This window comes from Camponotus floridanus, unplaced genomic scaffold (assembly GCF_003227725.1).
Source record: "Camponotus floridanus strain SB8 unplaced genomic scaffold, Cflo_v7.5 scaffold2, whole genome shotgun sequence".
Classification (NCBI taxonomy): Eukaryota; Metazoa; Arthropoda; class Insecta; order Hymenoptera; family Formicidae; genus Camponotus; species Camponotus floridanus.
The window spans coordinates 6,729,248-6,750,824 of NW_020229325.1; the positions used below are offsets into that span (position 1 = coordinate 6,729,248).

The 21,577-nt window shown below is 35.5% G+C and overlaps 1 protein-coding gene across 7 annotated transcripts; it reads right to left on the reverse strand.

The window, feature by feature from the left end:
* Window positions 1–437: 437 nt before the first annotated feature.
* LOC105257790 (myosin-IIIb) lies at window positions 438–20,343 on the reverse strand. 7 transcript variants are annotated; one of them, XM_011268660.3, is made up of 18 exons: window positions 20,088–20,343; window positions 10,773–10,929; window positions 9,964–10,298; window positions 9,331–9,612; window positions 8,539–9,123; window positions 7,509–7,900; window positions 7,072–7,400; window positions 6,402–6,908; window positions 5,283–5,566; window positions 4,925–5,199; window positions 4,466–4,830; window positions 4,279–4,389; window positions 3,950–4,206; window positions 3,562–3,770; window positions 3,361–3,441; window positions 2,858–3,022; window positions 2,396–2,417; window positions 1,945–2,113 (listed from the first exon to the last, which is right to left on the reverse strand). In XM_011268660.3, the coding sequence occupies exons 3-18, from the start codon at window positions 10,294–10,296 to the stop codon at window positions 2,102–2,104; spliced, it is 4,209 nt and encodes a 1,402-aa protein (XP_011266962.1). In that variant the 5' UTR covers window positions 10,297–10,298; window positions 10,773–10,929; window positions 20,088–20,343; the 3' UTR covers window positions 1,945–2,101. The 7 variants fall into 7 exon arrangements, with proteins under 7 accessions (XP_011266957.1, XP_019885081.1, XP_025263929.1 ...); XM_011268655.3 differs by lacking the exon at window positions 2,396–2,417 and having other exon boundaries at window positions 438–2,113; window positions 20,088–20,342; XM_020029522.2 differs by lacking the exons at window positions 2,396–2,417; window positions 20,088–20,343 and adding an exon at window positions 18,535–18,580 and having other exon boundaries at window positions 438–2,113.
* Between the last annotated feature and the right edge of the window lie 1,234 nt (window positions 20,344–21,577).

Genomic DNA, 21,577 nt, shown 5'->3' on the forward strand with positions numbered 1-21,577 from the left:
CGTTTATCGTTATCTCTCTCGTATTTAATTTTAGTTACAAGAATTATATAAAGTTTGCAAAGAGCGACATTTAAAATTAAAAGTATTACTTCGATTTAATTTCTGATACAATCTCAATAGAGAGGCTTTAGATATTAAATCGATCTTTATAAGTCGGACAAATAAATGTCTGGCGACTTAATGAAAATTATTTGTTCGTTATCTATTTAAAATAACGTTAAATAAAATTCAATATGTATGTAATATAAATAAAATAAAACTTTTATTATAATAAATATTTAGTAAATATAAATAAAATTTTTAATTTTATATAAAATGGATAGAGAGATGAATTATAGTTTAATATTACTGACAATAACGAAAGAAATATTACTGATATTGAGAAATATTACTGATTGAAACAGTCAAAATTATTAACTGGTTCTTTGAATAAAATATCACTGATTTACAGTGCAGTACTTATAACTGCTGTAATCAATGACTATTTACTGTTTTTCAGTGATAATACACTGATTCACTTTTAGAGAGTTTATTTTTTTTTTCTGTCGCAATAATATTGTTTCACATCACTTTGCCGCAAGTATAAATACGCTTATATGATAAAACTAGCTATTTCTACTAAAAATTTGGTATAAAACAAATATATAATTATAAGTGCTATCGTCTCTTTCCGTCTAAATAAAGCAGCGTGAAATATATCTTGTTTCTACTATTACGCAAACGTTATTCGGCAAATGCATATTGTGATTAGCTAAAGAAAAACTTTTTAAACTTTGAAATCATGCAACTTTATTATATAGCGCATGGTATTGTACTTTTATATGAAAAGAGAAAATGTATATATATGTAAATGCGGAACTCTTTCTTTATCTTCTCTACTCTTAAAAGAATCGAGCAATTTCATGCCACGAATGCATTATAATATATTTGCTGCATATAAAGTACTAATATTTCCGTTGGAGATTATTTGCATTTTATGCTTAATTCGCGTGTCATGTTAGATATTGTACCGACTTTCGCATGCATATATGTATATATATCATATTATTTCCGCCCAAATTAATGTGAAATGTTCTTTTATCGATTATTAAAATTGCATTCTATATGCGCAGTGTATCATATATACTACAACTACTATCTTCTGTATATCGTAACGGAATTCAAGTTGCACCTTTTTTCTTTCGTATTAATGGCAATAATAGTGAAATCTCTCTTAGCTTGTATATACATATCGGGAGGAGGTTTAACGAGGGAAATTTTCGATATATTACAGTATTAATCATCACGATTTATATGTCAGATGATACTCATTCATCTTTCGTCAAGTCAAATCTCTCGGAAATGAATACATCCACTGAATAATACAAGGTAACATCACTTCTTTCCGTTGACCAGTCTATTTTGGGTCGGTGCCAACGGCGCTCTTCTCTTAACGTGTTTCTCCGGAACTTTGTCTTTCGGCAGTGGCACTCCGTTGGAAACGAGTCCTCCTTTTCTCTTCCTTAGAGATTCCGTTGGGAGGTATTCGGTCGGCCTTAGAAGCTGTCTAAAATTGTAGGGGCCATTAATGTCCTCAGCATCGTACTCGACCTTGGCGCTCTCCTGCCGTTTCTCGATCACAGTCGGCCTTAAAAGTTGTCTGAGATTAGCGGCGATATGAAAATTATCTTTCTGGAGTTCCTGATCCGATTTCCCATTCGTTAACCGATTAATACCGTTCTTATGATCCACGTTATTCTCGTGATTTTTCGTTGGATAACCATTTTGTTTATGATCCGATGGCCTCTCTGGCTTGTCTTGACTCGATAGGTCGTTAGTTGACTGTTCCGTATTCGGGATCTTTATTTGGCTCGTTATAACGCCATTACTTATTTTACAATGAGGTTGGTTATTACAGCCGTTAATCGATGTGTGCCGCTCGTTAATGAGATTATGATGATTGTTGGCGAGATTCTGTCCATTTAGGGTATTCCGTTGTTCGTTTATGGCATTGCATCGATTGTCGATTGTGAATCGTAGGCCAGATGAATCGTGGATATGCGGAGAGTCGCTTGCACGTTGTCCGTCTGCGTGTGATTGCAGGTTGTTGTTATGCAGCTCATTAATCCTTGTACTGGAAGAAGATGGATGCATTTTTTAATTCAATTTCCTTTTAGAAAAAACTTCGAAGAGGGGAGATGTTTAAAAAAGATTAAAACTTTTGCAAGGAAGCTGTTTAAAGAGGAAACTTTTTATGTGTCACCTTTTCTCGATTATTAATAATTAAGTATTTTGGGTTTGTGTTAAATATTAGTTTGATACTAATAACTCGAGTTTTATAAAAGTATAACGAGATATACAAGGCTATTAAGGAGTAGACAAGTCCTCTGACAACGGTATAAATTTATGACTTTACCTGGAAATTTGCCATCATGTTTCTGGCAATGCATAGACATAAATGCAAGATTATTAAATATTCATTAAAATACGATGCAATTTGATTTCAATTGTTAAAATTGCATATTATTATTTAATTTTCGTCATTAGAATTTTGTATTATTATATCATATATACAGATAGATTATAGAATATTAGAATTGAAATTATAGAATATTAGAATTGGAACGCGTTTGATGTAAAATTAACAAATTATATTACATAAATTAATTACATTATCATCGCAAATGGAAAGGTTAGTAAAGAACATCGATTTTGTTTTATATATCTTGAATAGAAAAAAAATAAATTGTAATTAAATTTACGCGAGACTTAACCATTGCAAATTAAACAGAACCAAAAACGCATTATTCGTTAAAAATAATAATACGTAAAAAAATACATAAAATAGCACGGCATTTATTCGCGGCGCATTTCTTACTTGACATTTTTCTTGGAGCTCTCGTTCTCGCGTCGATCGGACGAATGTCTTAGGGCTTTGTGCCAAATGTTTGACAGATGCTGCTCCGGTGCTACCGCAAAATCGCCTTGAGCCGCACGATCTCTTCTCTCGGCATTCACTTCCAGAATCTGGTTGCTCCGATTCCTATATTAACGTAATCATAATCTCATTATATCTCGATATAAATATCTAATCGGAGCATCAAAGTCAAATACAATATACGATAGTTAAAAAAACTTTAAACTTTTGATCAGCTCTGAAATAAAATAAAATTGATGGAAAATAAAAATATAATATGATTTGGAATTTTTTAATTTTCGCAGAAATTGTAAAAGAAAGTGTGATAAATTTCTACAGAGATTCAGAGATATATTTTGGGGACTCTTTCTGAAATGCCTACTCTTAAATATAACGGTGAGAATAACTAACTCCAAAATAAACTAGCTAGTGTGGATGCAGTCGATCACAAGTTTACGATATACCTCGACGATGTGCGAAGGTCATTTTCTAGCCGTATCAACGGTAAGTCCCAGCCAACTTCGTCGTCTTCGAATTCCGAACCACTTGCGATGCGAGTGCCAGAAGCATTCGAAAATTGAATATGTAAATTTCCGGTTTGTTCGCGACACTCAATCGAAGCAGCGAAAGCGGCGCCCTTTTGATTTACATATATATATATATACCTGCTCATCTCCTCTTTTAGATCCCGGTAATACTTGACGCTGTCTTCTTCATCCGGCTGCGTTCCGCTGCGATAATGCAATATCGACTGCACCATATTGAATCCTTCGGGGCGAACGTAATCCAAAGGCGGTTCCTCAATGTCGCTCAATCTGACACCGGGTTTGTTGCGACGCAGATTTTTGTGCACTTCTTGATTTTTCATGTGTACCTATAACAAGGGGAGGAAAGCGTCTAAATATAACGACTAATAACTTGATCAAATTAAGGCTGTTGACGACATTAGTACGGTTTCCGTATAATATCAAATAAGGAGATTACAATTAACCTCGAGTAAAAGCAATTTTTTAGACAAATAAATTTTCAGCGTATTTTAGCGAGCAATCTTACATTTTGAGAGAACTGGATTAGATCCGCTTGCCGTAGTTTAGGATGCATGGGATCCTTCGCGATTGGTTTCTTTCTGACCACTCTCTCCTCTTTTTTATACCATCTCTGAACGATAAGAGCCGCGTCTTCGTGTTTCAGTCCTTCGCGTAACAACGCCTTGTGGCCGTCATATATGTTGTCGTAATTGTTTAAAATCCTCTTGAAACGTTCCTCCAGCTCGTATCCAAAGCGTTTGCGGATGGTATAGCCTCGAAAATCTAAAAACAGTCCAATTGCAACATTTATGGCCGCCGATTACAAAAAACTTTCATGTAACTTATAATACATACGACTTTGTATGATAATCGCGGCGTCGTCTTTTTTTAGATTTTTACATACTTGTCGTTGCTTCTCGCGATTATTGACGTCCACATTTTCCTGTGCTCTACGTTTCATCTCGTCTGCAGAGAAAAATTAAAATAAATGGAAAGTTTAAGTAATTATTTATTATTATCAGGAGATAAAAATTAAACTGACTCGACGTGAAATCGAACGCCATATTTTCTTCCGCGCGTTTTTGAGCCAGCATTTCTCCCGTTCGTTTCCGGGATAGCCAGCCACGGACATGACGTTGTAACGTTACAGCCGATGCGGCAAATTGCCACTTTTGCTTCTTGAACTTGATTTTTGCGAGCCAGCGTCGAACGCATGCTTGAACCATAATGATCTTCCTCAGTTGCTCCTCGTATAACTTTGAGAGAAATTCGACGTGATAGTACTTTAAGAAGACTTTTGTTTTGCCCAATGCCCAGCCATCCATCTTTAAACGTATCAGAAGAAGACGACAATTATCCCGAGAGGCAACCACGCGCTCGTCGTAGCCGAAAGCGAGGAAGCAATATCTGTAAAGTTCATGGATTTATAGTTGAAAATGAAATGAAAGTTTACGTTTCGAAAAAGAAAATATTTCGCATTCTTTTCACAACTCTGGAGTACCTTTTAAGGAATTCGTTGAAAGGTATTCTATGAGAAAATCCATTTTGTCGTATACGTATTGTCTCGAGGACACCGGTGTATCTCAGCTGCTTCACAACCTTGTCCTTGTCGAAGAACCGTGAACTTCGCGAGTCGTTTGGCTTTATGCATCGAACGAATTGAGGCGAACCGGACACCATCTTTTGTAATAGATCCATTAAGGAATATCGAAAGTATGTCGATACCGTCTGCTGAGCTCTGGATTGTGAGGCTAAACCTCGACTAGAATAACGTTCCTACGAGACATTATTATGTCGTTAATATCTGTAAAAAAATTTTCAAAATATACCGAGTATCAATTCAATACATACGCATATACCTTTGTATTCTGATTCGATTGCGATTTTCTCGAATCATTCCCCTGCAGCGCCGAGTACAGGTTACCAGTTTTCGTGATCGGGCATTGGAACAGGAAACGAACCATATCGTACTGCGATTGTCGCACCAGTTGAATGACCTCGGGCGGCAAGAAGTTTCTGTTCTTCTCGAGAAATCCTTCGGCTTGATAGACGACACGTCCGGCAAAATGATGGATCGCGAAACAGACCGCGTCCGATTTGGGACGTACGTAGAACTTGGATTTGATATTATTGTGAAACTTTTCTGCCGGAAAAAATAGCAAACTGTTTGATGATAATACTTATAAGTTAAAATATAATAAATTATGTACGAATAGCAAGCAGCAATTATTTATCCCTTGAAATAGTTAGTCTCCAAATGAATATTACATTATTTTCATTGTATAAAAAATAATTTTATGAAAGAGAAGAGTTTATTATTTATTAAAAACATTTGAATGTCTTAAGGATGTTTTGTATGTACAATCCCAGCAAAAAGTAGCTGAAAATCAATATTGACGAATATCCATCTTTGGTGTATGAGAAGTTGTGTGGAATATTACAATTTGATCTTGGCTACAGTGCAGAGATGTATTTTTTAATATTTATTGCGTTTTTACTGAAATATTCCCAATTTTGTCAATCGAAATGATTAACTTTTGGCAGAAAATTTCGTCTTATGACAGATACATGGCTTTCATTAAATTATATTTAATATCTTTTTAACCAGTTAGTACTTGTATAATATTATTTGACCAAATATTTCCTCTGTATCTAAACTTTTGCGAATTTTAAACAAATTCTGAATATTATTTCCATGTGTTTTTGTCATTTGAATCGACGTGGTTATACGTTTCCCATAAGAACACATGTTAATTCGGTGCAAATTAAAATCCTTATAACTTGTGAACACTTTAGTAAATCGATTTAAAATTTGTACCGAAGATTCTAAATACATATGTAAGGACATTCTGTACAATTTTCATTAAATTCTCAATATTTTGAAAATAGATACAAAACATCCTTAATGTGTTTGGAAATAATTTCTGAAGCAATGTAACGCAAATACATTTGTAGAATAACGCTTCTGAAATACTCACCGATCAGCGATCGATTGGTCGCTCTGGGAAACCGACTCTCCTCGTCCAGAAGCGCCAAGAGTCCCATGGGCTTGCTGAGTAACATGTCGAGGACCGGTCTGTTATCAGAGAATTCAACGAGATCGACGGGTATTCCCTCGGCCATGTATTCCTGTTGCTCCCAAGTGAAAATATGCTGATTGAAGTAGTATTGTATCTGCTCGTTGGCGATGTTGATGCAGAGCTGCTCGAACGAGTTCCTGGGGAAGTTCTCGAAGCCAAAGATGTCGAGCAGCCCGATCGCCAGCGGCTCGTAATTCGGCGAGCGGCTGAAGCACAGCAAACAATTGATCTGGTTGACCATCCAATCGAAGAGTCGACCGTAGAGACCCTTGGCCATTGCGTCGCGCGCCGCACGAGCTTCGGCCACCGTATTGTTTCGCGTAATTGTCTCGCCTCTGGTCATTACCGAGTTTGATGTCAGGGCTTCCAGGAGATCGTTTTGTTCGACGCCGAGCAGCTTCGAAACTGAAAGCGGAGCGCCTCTATTATCGGAGCACGTAATCGACCATGATATTCTTATACCGAGATTATTAACGCGTTAATATAAGCATTTTATCAATTAATTTTAATTATTATATCGCAATTAATAAATATATCAAAGCGAGAAGAGACATGAGAGAAATTTTACCTCTGTGTAACGGAATAGGATCGATGACTCTGCTCTTATTGTCGGTATTGTCTTGGCTTGCCACCTCGGCGAACTCAATGTCACCTAGATGGAGTATAGCGGCTAAAACTCGATACACCGTGTCTACCTCGCTGTCGTGAAATCCGAGCACCTTGAAACCCATCTTGAGTTGCTGGAATTTGTCGATGTGCGTCTGCGATGTGTGACTATAATGCGTGAGATATCGATGATACTTTCGAAGCGTAGGGTCGAGATAAAATTCCGAGAGGCGATTGTCCGCCTCCAAGCCGTCGTACATGTAATAGAAGATGTGAAAGTTTCGCTCTCCCCTGAAAAGTAACAACATTTTTGTTCGTTGGCTGTGGAATTAAAAACTCTTTTTGTTTTTTCGTTTCTTTGTTTTTTTTTTTTTTTTTTTTTTTTTTTCGAAAACATACTCAGCTTGAGCGATCACGCGTGATTGTTCCAATAGGTATACCGAGATCCGTGCACCGGTCACCTTTCCACCCTTCGTCATTGTTAGATCCAGGTATTTACCGAATCTGGAGGAATTGGCGTTTATTCCGGTCGTCGCGTTTCCGAAAGCCTCCATTATAGGATTTATCTGAAGTATCCTCTCTTCGAGGTTGCGATTTGGCGCCTTGCTGAGATAGACGAGCTGTTTCAATAGTAAATTTGCGCTTTCCGTCTTCCCGGCGCCCGATTCACCGCTAATAACTATTGCCTGGTTCTGACGTTGATGAAGCAGCGCTTGATACGCGGCATCGGCGACCGCGAATATATGCGGAGGATTATCCGATCTCGCTTGACCCTTGTATCGTTTTTGCTCCTAAAGGAATGCATTTATTTTTATTACGTATAAAATTAATAATAAAATAATAGCCATTATTTTTACATCAGATTGTGACATAACGATTAATAACGATGATTAATAATAATATTTGCTATAATAATATTTATATCAATGTATTGTTGATTATCATGTCCCATCACATAGTCTGACTCATCTACACAGAAAAAAAGGACATTCTTGTTTTGAAAATATATTTAGTTTTGACATGGAAATCTTGAAATGAGATTATGTCACGTTAATTAAAGAAAAATATAATTGCTTGAATAAAGCCATTTTATATAGTTCAATTGCGAAAAATATATTCTTATGTTTTAAGATTTTTTCGAATGGAAAAGAAACAATGTTGGATAGAAAATAACATTTTTAAATTAAAATGATAATTTTCTTAAAGTAGAATCAAATAATTATATATTCTCGAGGTGACAATTACAATATTAAAATAAGACTATAATATTGAAATTTAAAATAATTAAATTCTTCCAAGAAGATTATAAATTGTTGCGTATATACGAAACAATGAACCCGTTAGTTTAATTATATAAGTTTTGACACTTACATTTTTTTCTGTGTATGCTTAAATATAGCCATTCGTTTAATACGAGAGGAGTACTTACGATACCAGTGTATAAACCCAGATTGGTGAAAGGATTAACCGCAACCAGTATATCGCCGATATACGTGTATATCTGCGCTTGCTCGTATCTGTGCTGCAATTGATCGACAATAGCTTCTTCCGACAGCATGTCGAGCGCCGCCAGATCGTCCATATACATCTTCTCCGGTCTCGTCTTGCGGTCCGTCTTCAATTTGCCATGTTTCGTAGTCACCTCCGGCTGCCGATGAGTTCGACCCTCCGCTCTCTGTCTACGTATCTCTTCCCTCAATTGCCCCCTGATCTTCTCCACGATCGGCTCCACACTCGACAATAGCGGATGCTCCCTCAATTCGCTCGCGAACGGTCGATGCTCGAGATCCTTCACCAGGCATTCGGCTATGAAATCCGTCAATTCCGGCGAATAGATGTCCGGATTCTTCAGGGAGGGCGGAGGATTTCTCGGGATTTGAAAGAGCGCTCGCATGGGGTGCAATTCCGACAATGGAGGATCGCCCTCGGCTAACTCGATGGCGGTGATGCCGATCGACCAGACGTCACAGCGCGAATCATACGAGGAGTCCAATTGCTGCTCGCAAGCTATCACCTGTTTTTTTTTTTTTTTTTTTTTTATGTAATCGGAAAGATTGCAATTTTGTATTTTTATTGAAAAATCTGTACTTCCGTAATCAAAAGATTTGTTTTCTTCAATCGAGGCGGATGTAGGTCGCTCGATTCTCAACATGCATTATTCGCGGCACTTCAATTTACTAGAAAATTTTCACTTCCGAAGGCAATGAACTCCTTAGCTTACCTCTGGCGCCATCCAGTACGGTGTCCCGACAGATGTATTTTTCCTGGCGAGAGTCGCGGCCAGATGCGAGGACACGCCGAAATCGACCAATTTGACACGCGCTTCTTCAGTGAGCAGAATGTTATGACCCTTCACGTCGCGATGCATGCAGTGATTACTATGCAGAAAGATCAGAGCCTCGACCGTCTCCCTCAAGATGTAAGCTATTTGATGATCCGTTAGACGACTGCCGCGTTTTTTGACACCTTGCACGAGATCGGTTACGGAGCCTCCGGTGCACAGCTGAAACCGAAGCAATTAGCTCTTAACATAACTCGATATTTCCGCTTCCTCGGAAAACTAATAAATTAATTTGCGGAATTATAGACGACCGATAAAACTGCATTGGCGCTATTAGAAAGTACAATAATATCTTAATTTATTTTTTTCTCCAAGAAGATGTGTGCGTGCGTGCGTGCGTGTATATCGAATAGCAGCTTATACAAAGGATAGTCTGACATTCATTACAAGCAATAATAATTAAAGCTTTCCGGGTAGTAATTTTCTTTAGTTACTTTTATCAGAAAATGTATGCATAAATTTCATATTTCTTTCGCTATAGATTTATTTTACCGTTTACTTTAATGACGATACCTCCATCACGAACCATAATTGATCCTCTTCCTGACCAGGCTTCGCACGCTTTAGAAACAAACCGTGGAAAAGAGGTATGTTTGGATGTAGGCTCAGGTCTCTTAGCACTAGATATTCTTCCTCGATTTCCTCGATATTGTCAGCGACGTTCTCCAGTATCTTCACGGCTACCTTGTGGCCAGTTTCTTTATCGTAAGCGGCATATACTTCGCCGTATGTACCCTCACCGATCAATTCTTCCAATCGAAAACGCTCGCCAGGATCCGGTATCATGTCGAAATTGACATGTTGACTAAGACCGTGATACGCCATGTTGGTCCCGCCTCCAGTCATCTCTGTACATAGTCGATCGATTAAATCAGTTCGGATCAATATCGAGCGAGAACCAATAAAGATCGAATTTATTGTCTGATTCGCTTTCACTACTTTCACTCTTGACTATTAAAAATTAAATTAAATTAAAAATTAATTGACTATTAAAAATGTTAAAATGTTGATTAAGCGTTTAAGATAAGTTTAAGATTTATTTCAGATTTATAATTTCTAAAATTAAATTAAAAACAATATTTAGAATATCTCCAGGATATTTACTTTAAAAATTATTTATGACATTTTTATTTACTTTTCTTTTCATTAAGCACTTTTTGCAAAAGATGTATATTAAAGTGTACTGGAGAAAGTTTTATCGCAGTCGTGCACGCTGAGATAATTATACAGCATTTGTCAAAGTAATTTTATTAACCGGTTCCCGTGTTCTCTGTATGTTTTTCTTGTTCCTTAAAAATTCGAAATCTCAAAAATGTCGATACCTTATTAAACTAAGGAAGTCTCAGTGAACGTTGTTAGTTCGATCAACTGCGACACACTGTTAGAAGCGTTCGTTTTCCAACTGGATACCCGTCAACTCCTTAATAGTATTAGACTCTGGTTAGACCGGCGCACTTCTGTCTTGTTTCAGAAACAAATCTGCCGAGAAAAATACGCCCCGTTTAACTTGAACTTTCCTCCGTACGATTGTGTTGCAAGACTGATCGTAAGAATCGTTAAACAGCGCATTCGTGCAACGCGCGAACATCAATTTGCGCGAATGCGTAGAAAACTAAGCTGTAATATTGAAAAATATTGAATCTCGATATATGTTAATTTTTATCGATATCGATCTTGGAAAATTTCCCTTAGCGAGGGAAATTAAATTAAATTACCTTGTTAAGTTAAATTACCCCCTACATTCTGTTAATTAGAAATTTAACATTATTTTGATTTTTTCAACATATCTCGTACATCAGATATTTCATCTTGCATCATGAAACAATTATTGTATGAGATTTAATTGTCGTATTTTCATTACGTATATATTTTTCTTAATCATTTGTTTTGTTATCGATTGGTCTTATTTTTCTTACGACGGGAACGCATTCGGTATAATGTCGATTTTAATGAAGGAAGTCCTATTCAATTGTATGAAGCCGTGTAAAAGTCGAAACTTAGCTGTGGCTTCAGGCCATATTTCGTTATTCTAAATTGGATGTGTAATTATAAACCGCAAATAATAATTAAAAGCTATAAAATGTATACCTCTTCCCTTTCTTCCTCTTCAATTTCGTAGCAAGATTATTCTTATAGGCTCGACGTCTTTCGACAATATGATCAATTGAAACTTTAGATACTCTCTCGATTACTATAAAAAACTGACTTTACTCGATGTTTATTCGTGCGTATCGGCGAAAGGATTTCTCTCAAAGTGCTTAGCCCGCCTTACTAATTTTCGATGCGCTTAATTTCACTAGGCATGCAGATTGTATTCATAGCGTGACTAGCAAGAATGCGCCTTCATTAAACATCAAACGTCGGACGTTAAATTAAGTTTTTCTTGAAATTTTGATTAGTTATTACAAATGAGATTACAAATGAGATTGCCAATAAGTGATCAATAATAATGCACATATGGGTATAAAAAATAATTGAATCATAAAGTACGGAAGATATTTTTGTGATATTTACAAATTTTTTACATGTATCTGAAGGATGGTATTTAAATAATAATTAAGTGTTGCGTGTATGCACGTATACACACAGAAAAAAAGGACATTCTTGTTTTGAAAATTTATTTAGTTTTAAACATGGAGATCTTGAAATGAAATTATATTGCGTTAATTAAAGAAAAAATATAATTGCTTGCTTGAATGAAGCCATTTTAGTTCAATCGAGAAAAATATATTCTTATGATTTAAGATTTAATTTTCTCGAATGGAAAAGAAACAATGTTAGATAGAAGATAACATTTTTAAATCAAAGATTATAATTTTCTTAAAGTAGAATTAAATAATTATATATTCTTGAGATGACAATTATAATATTAAAATAAGACCATAATATTGAAATTATAATTATGTAATATACAATAAATTATAATTACATAATATTAATATGTTGAAATTTAAAATTATTAAATTCTTCTAAGAAGATTATAAATTGCATATACGAAACAACGTTAGTTTAAGTATATAAGTTTTGATTTGACGCTTATTTTTATTTTGTACACATACACACATTTAAGTAACACATCTTATATTCCTCTTCTCAAAAGCAATCTTCATCGCAAATTATATACGATAAATATATATGTGTGTGTACACAATTAGCCGGTAAAATGATGGGAATCGTGTCAATGGCGTATTTATTAATTGCTTGCACGTGCGTGAATCTGCGCATGTAATTATATGATTGCACTGGAACTTTGTGAGATAAATACGTATACCGTAACAACGGTTTACACGCAAAAGTTGACGCTCGTGGAAACTCGTTCAGGTGCCTAGCACTAAAAATAATGCGCGCAACCACAAACATGCGTTTATCGCGTTAAGGAACATGATATATCGCATCGTCCGAATCGAATTAATAAAGCTTAATCTTCCGCATCACTGATTATTATGATGATCGGGAAATCTTAATTTATTAAATTGATTTATAATCACAGTGATATTCTTCGAAATAGAATAATAACAGGCTTGTTAGAGTAGAGAGCTATTTAATATCTTATCTCTAATATCGAAAATCGTAAAACAATAGGCTACGATGAATTGTAATGATGGAATATATAACATCGTAGACGGTAACATTTAAAGTGAAAGTAGTGAAATTTAATAGTTATTTCGATTATTGCCAATAATTATTATTCCTTCAACTAAATTACTCTTCAACTTATGTACATGTTTTAAGAAAGATTGATAAAACAATTTATTCATTTGCGGAAAATTTAATATTTGGTTTTTGTTCAGAGATTAATATTTTTAAGAAAAGTTAAATTACATGATATTATTCATGTTGACGTTTTTACGAATCGCATAAACACGTTGTTTCTCAAGCATCAATATCCTAAGATTCTCTTATTTCTATAAGACTTGTTTGCAAAAAAACCAAACTCATCTACTTTCCCGTAAAAGAAAAAATAAGAATAGAATAAGAAACAGTATTCTCAAAGGATAAAATGTATTTAGTCATGCTGGCAGTTTTGTAATTGATGGTGATCAGTCATGATAAGTTTAGAATATGACTCGTTCTTTAGCAGTGTTTCTTCATCTATCTGTTTCACAAATGGATACTCTTCGGCTGCAGACATTTTACCGCAATTTCTACAAAAGCATTGTCTTTATGATGGTAAAAGATGATTATCGTCGAACAAAGATTGAATGTCTATGAGACATTTCACCGCGAAAATACACGGTCGCGTTCGATTTTACGGTTCGATACCTTCGACAAAGGTACCAATTGTTCAGCAATAAGTAATAATCACGTATGTCTCCGATCACGTGCTCATCAGGAGTATTAGAGCGAGGAAACCCGACATGAAATCGGGTTAAGGGTTCACCTACACAATGCCCTGCTGCCTTGAACAATACTTGATTAACGCTAGAATTATAATTTCCTTTTGTTATCTGTGTGAAAATTTTATTATTGTTCTCTTTTTGGCTGCTTCCTCATTGTACATTGTATTCCATCAAATTTTGAATATTTTAAATATATTAATTAAGAATGTTTTTTCATGTACAATCCCAGCAAAAAGTAGCTGAAAATAATCAATATTGATGAATATATCCACTTTTGATGTATTTTTGATGTATTTTGAGTAAGAAATTGCGTAGAATATTACAATTTGATCTTATCTTCAGAGCAGAGATGTATTTTTAAATATAAACTTAATTTAAACTTTTTTCAAACATGTAAAAATTTCTAAATATGCGATATCGATGAGATTATCATCCAACACGAACATTTCTTTTTTTTTTACAGAAACATTGTAGCATATTAATGCGGAATGAGACTGTGAATGGAAAAGCGTAACAATCTCTTACTATCATATCTCTGGAAGGCTCTGCGAAAACGATGCGTTTGTCTCTGTTGTAATAATTGTTCGAAAGTAAAAAGCGTGTTGCAGAGACGACACTTTTTGCGTTGCGATTTATACACAAAGTATAGCGATCAATTTCTTTTTCGCTCTACAAGTTATCTATTGTGTTTCAAATCATTGCACGGAGAAACTAAATCGATCACGATGCTTTTTTCCGCAAGGGTTCATCGGCCGTCAACTTTCGGTAAGAACTTTACATTGAACTATTTATATGCAAAAAATTTCAGATTATTTCATATATCATTGTTGATATAAAAGAGATAAAAAAATGAAACACGTTGAATGGGTTAAGTACTCGTAGTTCCGCTTTCGTAATTTGTATTAATGTCTTGATAAATCGCTTGGAAACGAATCAAGAAGAAAATCGAGAGAGAGAGAGAGAGAGAGGGAGGGAGGGAGGGAAGACGAATTTTTACTCATGCCGCAATTTCGCGCAGGTTTGCTTTTAGCACGGTCGTATGTCAAACTGTTGGGAGCGTAAAAGGACGGGAGCTTTTCCCGATTATGGTACATACGTAGCTAGGAGCCGCGGTGGTTCCGCTGGTTTAATCCTCTCAGCGTGACGACGTAACGGTACAATGCGTGCCATCAATGACTATATACGCTTGCGCTTCTGCGTAATATTGTACGCAGGGCAGTGCCGGGAATGCTGCGTGAAAACAGTGTTCCGGGATGCACGTATGTTAATTGTATAGAATAAAATAGAGATGAGGTATCATGGAAATCGCGATCGCGAAAAGTGTGTCGGCGCTCGTGCGTTTTGAGTTCTCGGAAAAGAGGACTCGAGGCAGACTTTGCGCCACGAAATCCGTTAAATTTCATGAAAATGTACGAAATAAATAATGTATCACATCTAATAAGAGCACACATTGATTTGATATTCTTCATGCAACGGCTGCATAGAAAGTAAACGGGCGATATGGTCATGCAAGAACTTGTGGGCTTTCAGCTTTCATTTCAATGAGTTATCGTTGCGAGACGAGAAATTCGATCGTTCGATTATTATAGATTTTTGGAGGGACAAAAATCCCGCGTGCAAATTTTACCGTTTCCGTAAAAGTCTGGGATTTTAGCGATTCCTCGATAATCTTTCGCGATATCGAGTATTGGAGCGTTTCTCGACTAAGTAACTCGAGAAAACATTTCGGACCGATCTCTCGAAATTATTTATTCGAAACGTTAGATTGAGAAATGCAAATTTTTTTTTGTTTTTGTTTAGTTTGCGTAGAAATTAGATCGTCTAAAACGCCTTATAGTACTTATTCAACGAGCCATTGCCGGGAAAATCTGCAAAAGGAGGTGAATGGTAAGATAGATGAGCGCAGTTTCTTTTAACGATCGAAATTTTCAAACGAACCACGAAGTATCCGCTCTATTTAACTATGCGTCCGTCATTGTTGAAGCCTCCGTAAGAAAATCGAATTGCAAGAAATTCGCGACGAAAAAGACTTTTGTTTTGCGCCACAAAAGACGAGAACGTTGTGCAACACGGTACATGGCGTACCGTGAAGGTGTACTCGCCTTTTTAATCAGCCAAAACACGGTACGCGTAATCTAGCTTCTTTGTATGCAAATGAAGTTGCAGTATTTGCGACATAAAGCTACGCTGCCTACGTACAAGAATCTTGCTTCAAAGGGAAGGAACATGCAACATCAAGATACGAAAATGTAATCGGCATTGAAATATTTCCCCGAAACACTAGAATATAAAAGAAGAAAAAATTTACTCCTCTCTCTCTCTCTCTCATCAACATTGTAATCCGATATTGCTTTTTATCACATTTTTTAGCAACATTCACGATGTCCCTTGATTGTATCTCGTGCAAAACAATACGTGGATTTTATTCCATTCATATATCGCGACGTGGGAATAAGGATAATTGTCATAGAGAGAGAAAAAGATGCGTATACATTTTACATCCGAAGTAAGGTGTATCTTGTAAAGTGAGCTTGGGAAAGAATGGGTCGTTTTTAGCGATTCCAAAGTTGATTCTTTGAATTTTTATCATATTTTTCTTTTCATAAATAAAATAACATTTAAAAGAAAAATAATTTATCGTACACAACTCCCTCGCAAAATGGATGGATTTACGTGATGATGGAGCTCGGTTGCACCGTAAACGATTGCGTGCCATATCATTTTGGCGCTAAAAAGTGACTCTCGCTTGGCACACTATGAGGTAAATTAAGACAGCCAGCGACAAGGAAAAGGACGTTTCCGTCGTGGAAAAAACGGCAAGTCGGCGAGAGGGACGAAAGGGTAATTAGTTTTAGAAGAAAGTCAAACGCGACAATCAAGAAGATTCAGAGCCGAACGGTCACGTCACAGATTATTGGCTTCATCTTCTTTTCCCGCGTTGTTCTCTCTTTTTTTTAATCGTTTGTTAAAATAGCGTGTCGCTATTTTAGCAAACGATTAAAAAACAGATTTTTCTCTAAAACTCTTAATTGATTTGACGACATCGCAAACGTGATACGACGAATGAATTTATGTTGCAGATGAGTTTAACGGTTTCGGCAACACGAATGCAAATTTTTATTTACATTGAGTATTATAAAAAAATAACAGATTTTTTTCCACACAGGGAAGGTTTTTTGCGTTTTTTGCGTGTGATTTTGCGCACGTTTAAGAATTATTAAGATGTTTTTCTCATATAAAAATTTAATATCGTTACATTTTTTATTTCTCGGATTCTTTTAATTTATTATGGCATATTTTTTGCGTAATACGTGAATTGCAATTACGAGATTATTGTTGCCGAGATTCCGGTAGCGAAATCGATCTTGCCGAGGAAATGGAAATGCACTTCCCGAGTGCAGCGATGCGCGAGAAAAATAGTCATGTAACAGTATCCGTTGTTACATTGTACCGTACTGACTCTATTATTTTTACGTTGCATCTATGCTCCTTTTTTCTCCTTCTCTCTCTCTGTCTGTCTTTATCTCGTAATGATTATAGAGAAAGTAATAAAAAATCCCACACGGAAGTTTTTGTACGGAATCGAACATTAAAGTGAAAATTACAAAAGAGATAAAAATGAAAAAAAAAATCGACGACAAGGACGACGGAAATGAGACAAGAGCATGGGGATGATTATTCCTCATTATCTGACGAAAATCATCTTCCATTGCTAAAACGATCAAATCACGTTTTTATCCATACTTTTTCTGACGCAATCATTTCCTTGTAATTGTAATGAACACGTAGATTTCCTTCCCATGGTAGAATCTCGTGTCGTCAGGTTGAAAAAAATAACTACTGTGCGTCAAGAGTGCGAGCGATAAAAAATTTCATCGATTCATCAATTTCATCAATTTATGCGAAATTGGTGAATTTGGTTAATTGAGTTTCTTTCAGAAACTCTTTAAAAGTTAATCAATATTATACGCTTTTACATATTTATATGTTTCTCTTCCTTTTTTATGATAATCAAGATGGTTATAAATTACAAGTAATACGAACCGATGAGACGTGTGAGAAATTTAATTTTTCGAATATTAAATTATCTTTATCTCTATTATCGAAAAAGCTGTAATTAATATATATACATATTTCATATATATGATGATGATTACAGACTAGAAGTACTAGGAAGATATTGCTTCCTCGAAAGTTGTTCACATAACTCGCATGTAACAGATATTTGATTAGCCGTGTTACCGGTGCGCGGATGTGTTTGGTGAAGTACGCGCTTCGCTCGCTTCATTTAATTATCTATGTGCTCCACAATCTCGATTATATGCGTGCAATATCGCGACAGTCATGAAAGTTTTCGCGACAACGCTATGCTAAATCCTAATTAAACCCATCTCATTTGAAAGAGCGCGATCGAAACGACGTGCATATTGAGGTCGGGGAATGTTTAATTAAAACTGTAAACGATTGGAGCAGAATATATCCTATAATAGGAAATAAACCTAGGCAAGAAATCTGCATAAACGCAAGTTCAGCTTTAGAGGGAATCGTGTAATAAGTAAGAGAGGACGCAGACTGATCGGCAGACGAACTCAAGAAACATATATCGTTTCCTACCGGTATGTGACGGAAGATTGTCTCTTGTGATTCATGGGACTCGCGTGACCACCGTTCGCATAACTGGTTCTCTCTCTCTCTTCCTCTCTCGGATCGGTTATTAACATCTCTCCGTGGCGTATCGACGTACCTATATACGGCAACTTGCCGAGAAAGTTTTCGGCATCGATGCCTTTCGAACGATCGCTCCCGAAAAGTGTGCCCATGATCTGCCTTTCTTGCGTGTCGAGTTCAAGGTGCGAGCACACGCCCCGCTTAGAGGACACTCCAAAAGGAAAAGAGGACACCCGATTTCTCCGTGAATTTGCAACTCACTGTTTCTCGATAAACGAGGAGCAACAAGTACAAAAATAAGTTCAAGTGTTTTTCGCAAAAGTGCTTTCGCCGTCTTATCGGCGCCAAGATAAGTCCTCGTGATTCATTTATCATTAATCAGTATCGCTGATGGAAATGACGACGATACTTGTACTGCCCTTTCCCGATAAGGCTAAGCGAAGCAATGACATTCTTTTTCCTTGAACAAGGCTGACGTCATCTGAACCGCGTTACCCATAATTGCATAAAATTTGCAATTGATTAGGATGTGTATATTTGGAAGTATAGCACACCTTAACATCACTTGGCAAAATGCACATGAATATTTTTTAAAAATTTATTTATAGTCTTTAAAAACAATTGCTTCTCGCATATTATTTGATACAGAATATTTGAATCTTTTGTAATTGTATATAAACTGTTACATTGAAACGCGTAAAGTAAGGTGGAGCGAATAATGTAGAATAAAAAAATGTACTCATGCATAATTCAGCAGCGATCGCGTAGTATGTGTATCGCGATATAATCAGCGTTATTGAAAATAGACGATGTACACGCTGATTCGAGATAATTAGTAGCCTAGGTAACATGATTTTTCTTAAATTTAATAACCAGCTCTTATTTATAACATGCATGTTTGTTGTTTATGGACGTTGTTTAATGCTTGAGGATTAAGATGTGATAATTAACGTCAATTTTGCTCATTAATCTTGTCTTTTCGTGCGCAATATTTATAAATTTCAATATTAGAAACATTTATGTAGTATTTGAAAAGCATTCGCCAATTGCAAATCATTACTCTATCACTTTAGAAAATTTTCACGTAGATATACTTTCAATTACCCCAAATGCTTCGAAACTTTTATTCAAAGAAAAATAAGTCACTAGTGTAATAAGTGTATAATTAAAACGAGTATATATCTACAACGCGCGATATGTACGCACCTTTATATTTACATATACGTATGTATACGTATGTATCGTACGTATGTATACGTTCCTACATGTTTGAATAGCTGAATTTATACATGCAATAATTACCAACATCACAATATAGCAAGTGTTGTTTATTACTGCATATAATTTCCATTATTATATTATCAATTTTGCATAAAAATCATTGTTATTATCTTCACTTTTATTCGTTATGCAGAAATATTGCCTCGAATAATCGCGGATGTGTTATTTGAATATTTAATACATATATTACACGCGCTATATTATTTTAATAAAAAATATTAAATATTAAATATTATAATAAAAAAATATTTAAAATTTACTTCAATATCATACATTGCGCGAATCTCTGAGCAACGATTGAAACTTGGAAAGCCATCATGATTTCCTGAATTACTGAATATTACTCACGTGTTCCGGTGATAAAACCTGCAACAGGAAGAAGATAGGAGCTGTCACGATGAGAGTACACGCAAGGGAATCGTCGCGATGACAGTCGATCGAACTGTATCTAGCCTATCGCCGTGTCAAGCACAGAGAACGATCGCGTTATAAAATTGGCTAGATCACCGTGTGTTCACTGCGTTACTTGGCGACCAGCTGACTGTAAAATGTGCCGTGAAACAGTATCAACCGGAGCACGAGCGCGCGGCGTCTTCAACGTGACGCCGGCCGTGTTCGAAGGAAACCGCGTTGGCATCCCTCTCCATTCCGTTCTATCGTAGGTCTTCGTCCGCGCCGCGCTTCTTCTCTCTTCCGGAACACGTTCGATCCTTCCTCACGTACGTTCTCCCCTCGCGCTCCGTAATCGGACAACCGTCGTGTCCGATCGAGTAGTCCGCTAAGAACGTTCGCGTAATTAGCTCTATTACCTGAGGATCTTTTTGATTTTTAATTTTAATTTTGATTTTGATTTTTAATTTTAATTTTGTTTAAACAACTATTTTTTTATTCCATTATTTTTAATCATTTTTTTCTCAATTTTTTTAGACAAATTTTTCCCTGTATTTTTATTGCTTAAAGTCGTAAAATTCTTTCTTTTTCCCTCCTGAACTGTTTTGAGTCTCAATAATTATTTGCAGAATTTTGAACTGTATATATTAATAATCTCTTTTCGCTTAATTTTCAGAAACATTTCGATAAATTTTGTTTATTGTAATTATTGAATTATTAAATTAATTATTCGTTCTTTTATGTTTATGTTATCAATTTACTTAATAAATATAATAGTCAATGGTTCTATTTTTTCTTAATTTTTCGAGTTAATTAACACTAGATTTATAGAACCCGTCAATTTGACGGGTTTCGAATTTCTTGAGCAAAATTACAGAAATTACTGTTATTTCCTAGCAGTTTTTATTGACTTTTTTAAATGTTAATTATGGATATATATTCATATTATTACTAATTTTGCTCATAAATTTAATTCTATAAATCTAATGTTAATAAATTTGAATTCTTTTCAATACAAAGAATTCTCATATTTAGATTTTATCGCCAATTAAAAAAATTTTTTCTATAATTCAAACCTTTTTATATTTTTATATAGAGGGAAAATTTATATAAAATCTAAGACTATATATATTTTTAAAATTATTATCAAAAATCTGCAGTTTTTATACGTGTACAGTTTTGCCGGTTAATTGTATCTCCTTTCGTTTTATGAGATGGTTATAATTAAAAATCGAATGATCGAAAGTTTCCGATTAAAAATTAATATTCTCATCACATATGCCTGTTTGCCATTAAACAACTGAAAGTGCGAAAAATTGCCATATATATATCTTCGGAGAAGATTACAAATTGCATATCCCCCATTAATCACCGAGGAAAGTGTTGTTCGATCGATTAGACATCGTTCGTATAATGCAATCGAGAACAGTCTCGGTGTTCGTTCTCAC

Bases quoted from the DNA above. Each gene is read 5' to 3' on its own strand.
- LOC105257790 (XM_011268656.3), bottom strand. From the start codon at position 10,296: ATGACTGGAGGCGGGACCAACATGGCGTATCACGGTCTTAGTCAACAT. The intron at 7,401-7,508 runs GTATGTTTTCGA...GTTACTTTTCAG, and splicing joins CGCGTGATCGCTCAAGCTGA to GGGAGAGCGAAACTTTCACA. The intron at 6,909-7,071 runs GTAAAATTTCTC...CTCCGCTTTCAG, and splicing joins TCCTATTCCGTTACACAGAG to TTTCGAAGCTGCTCGGCGTC.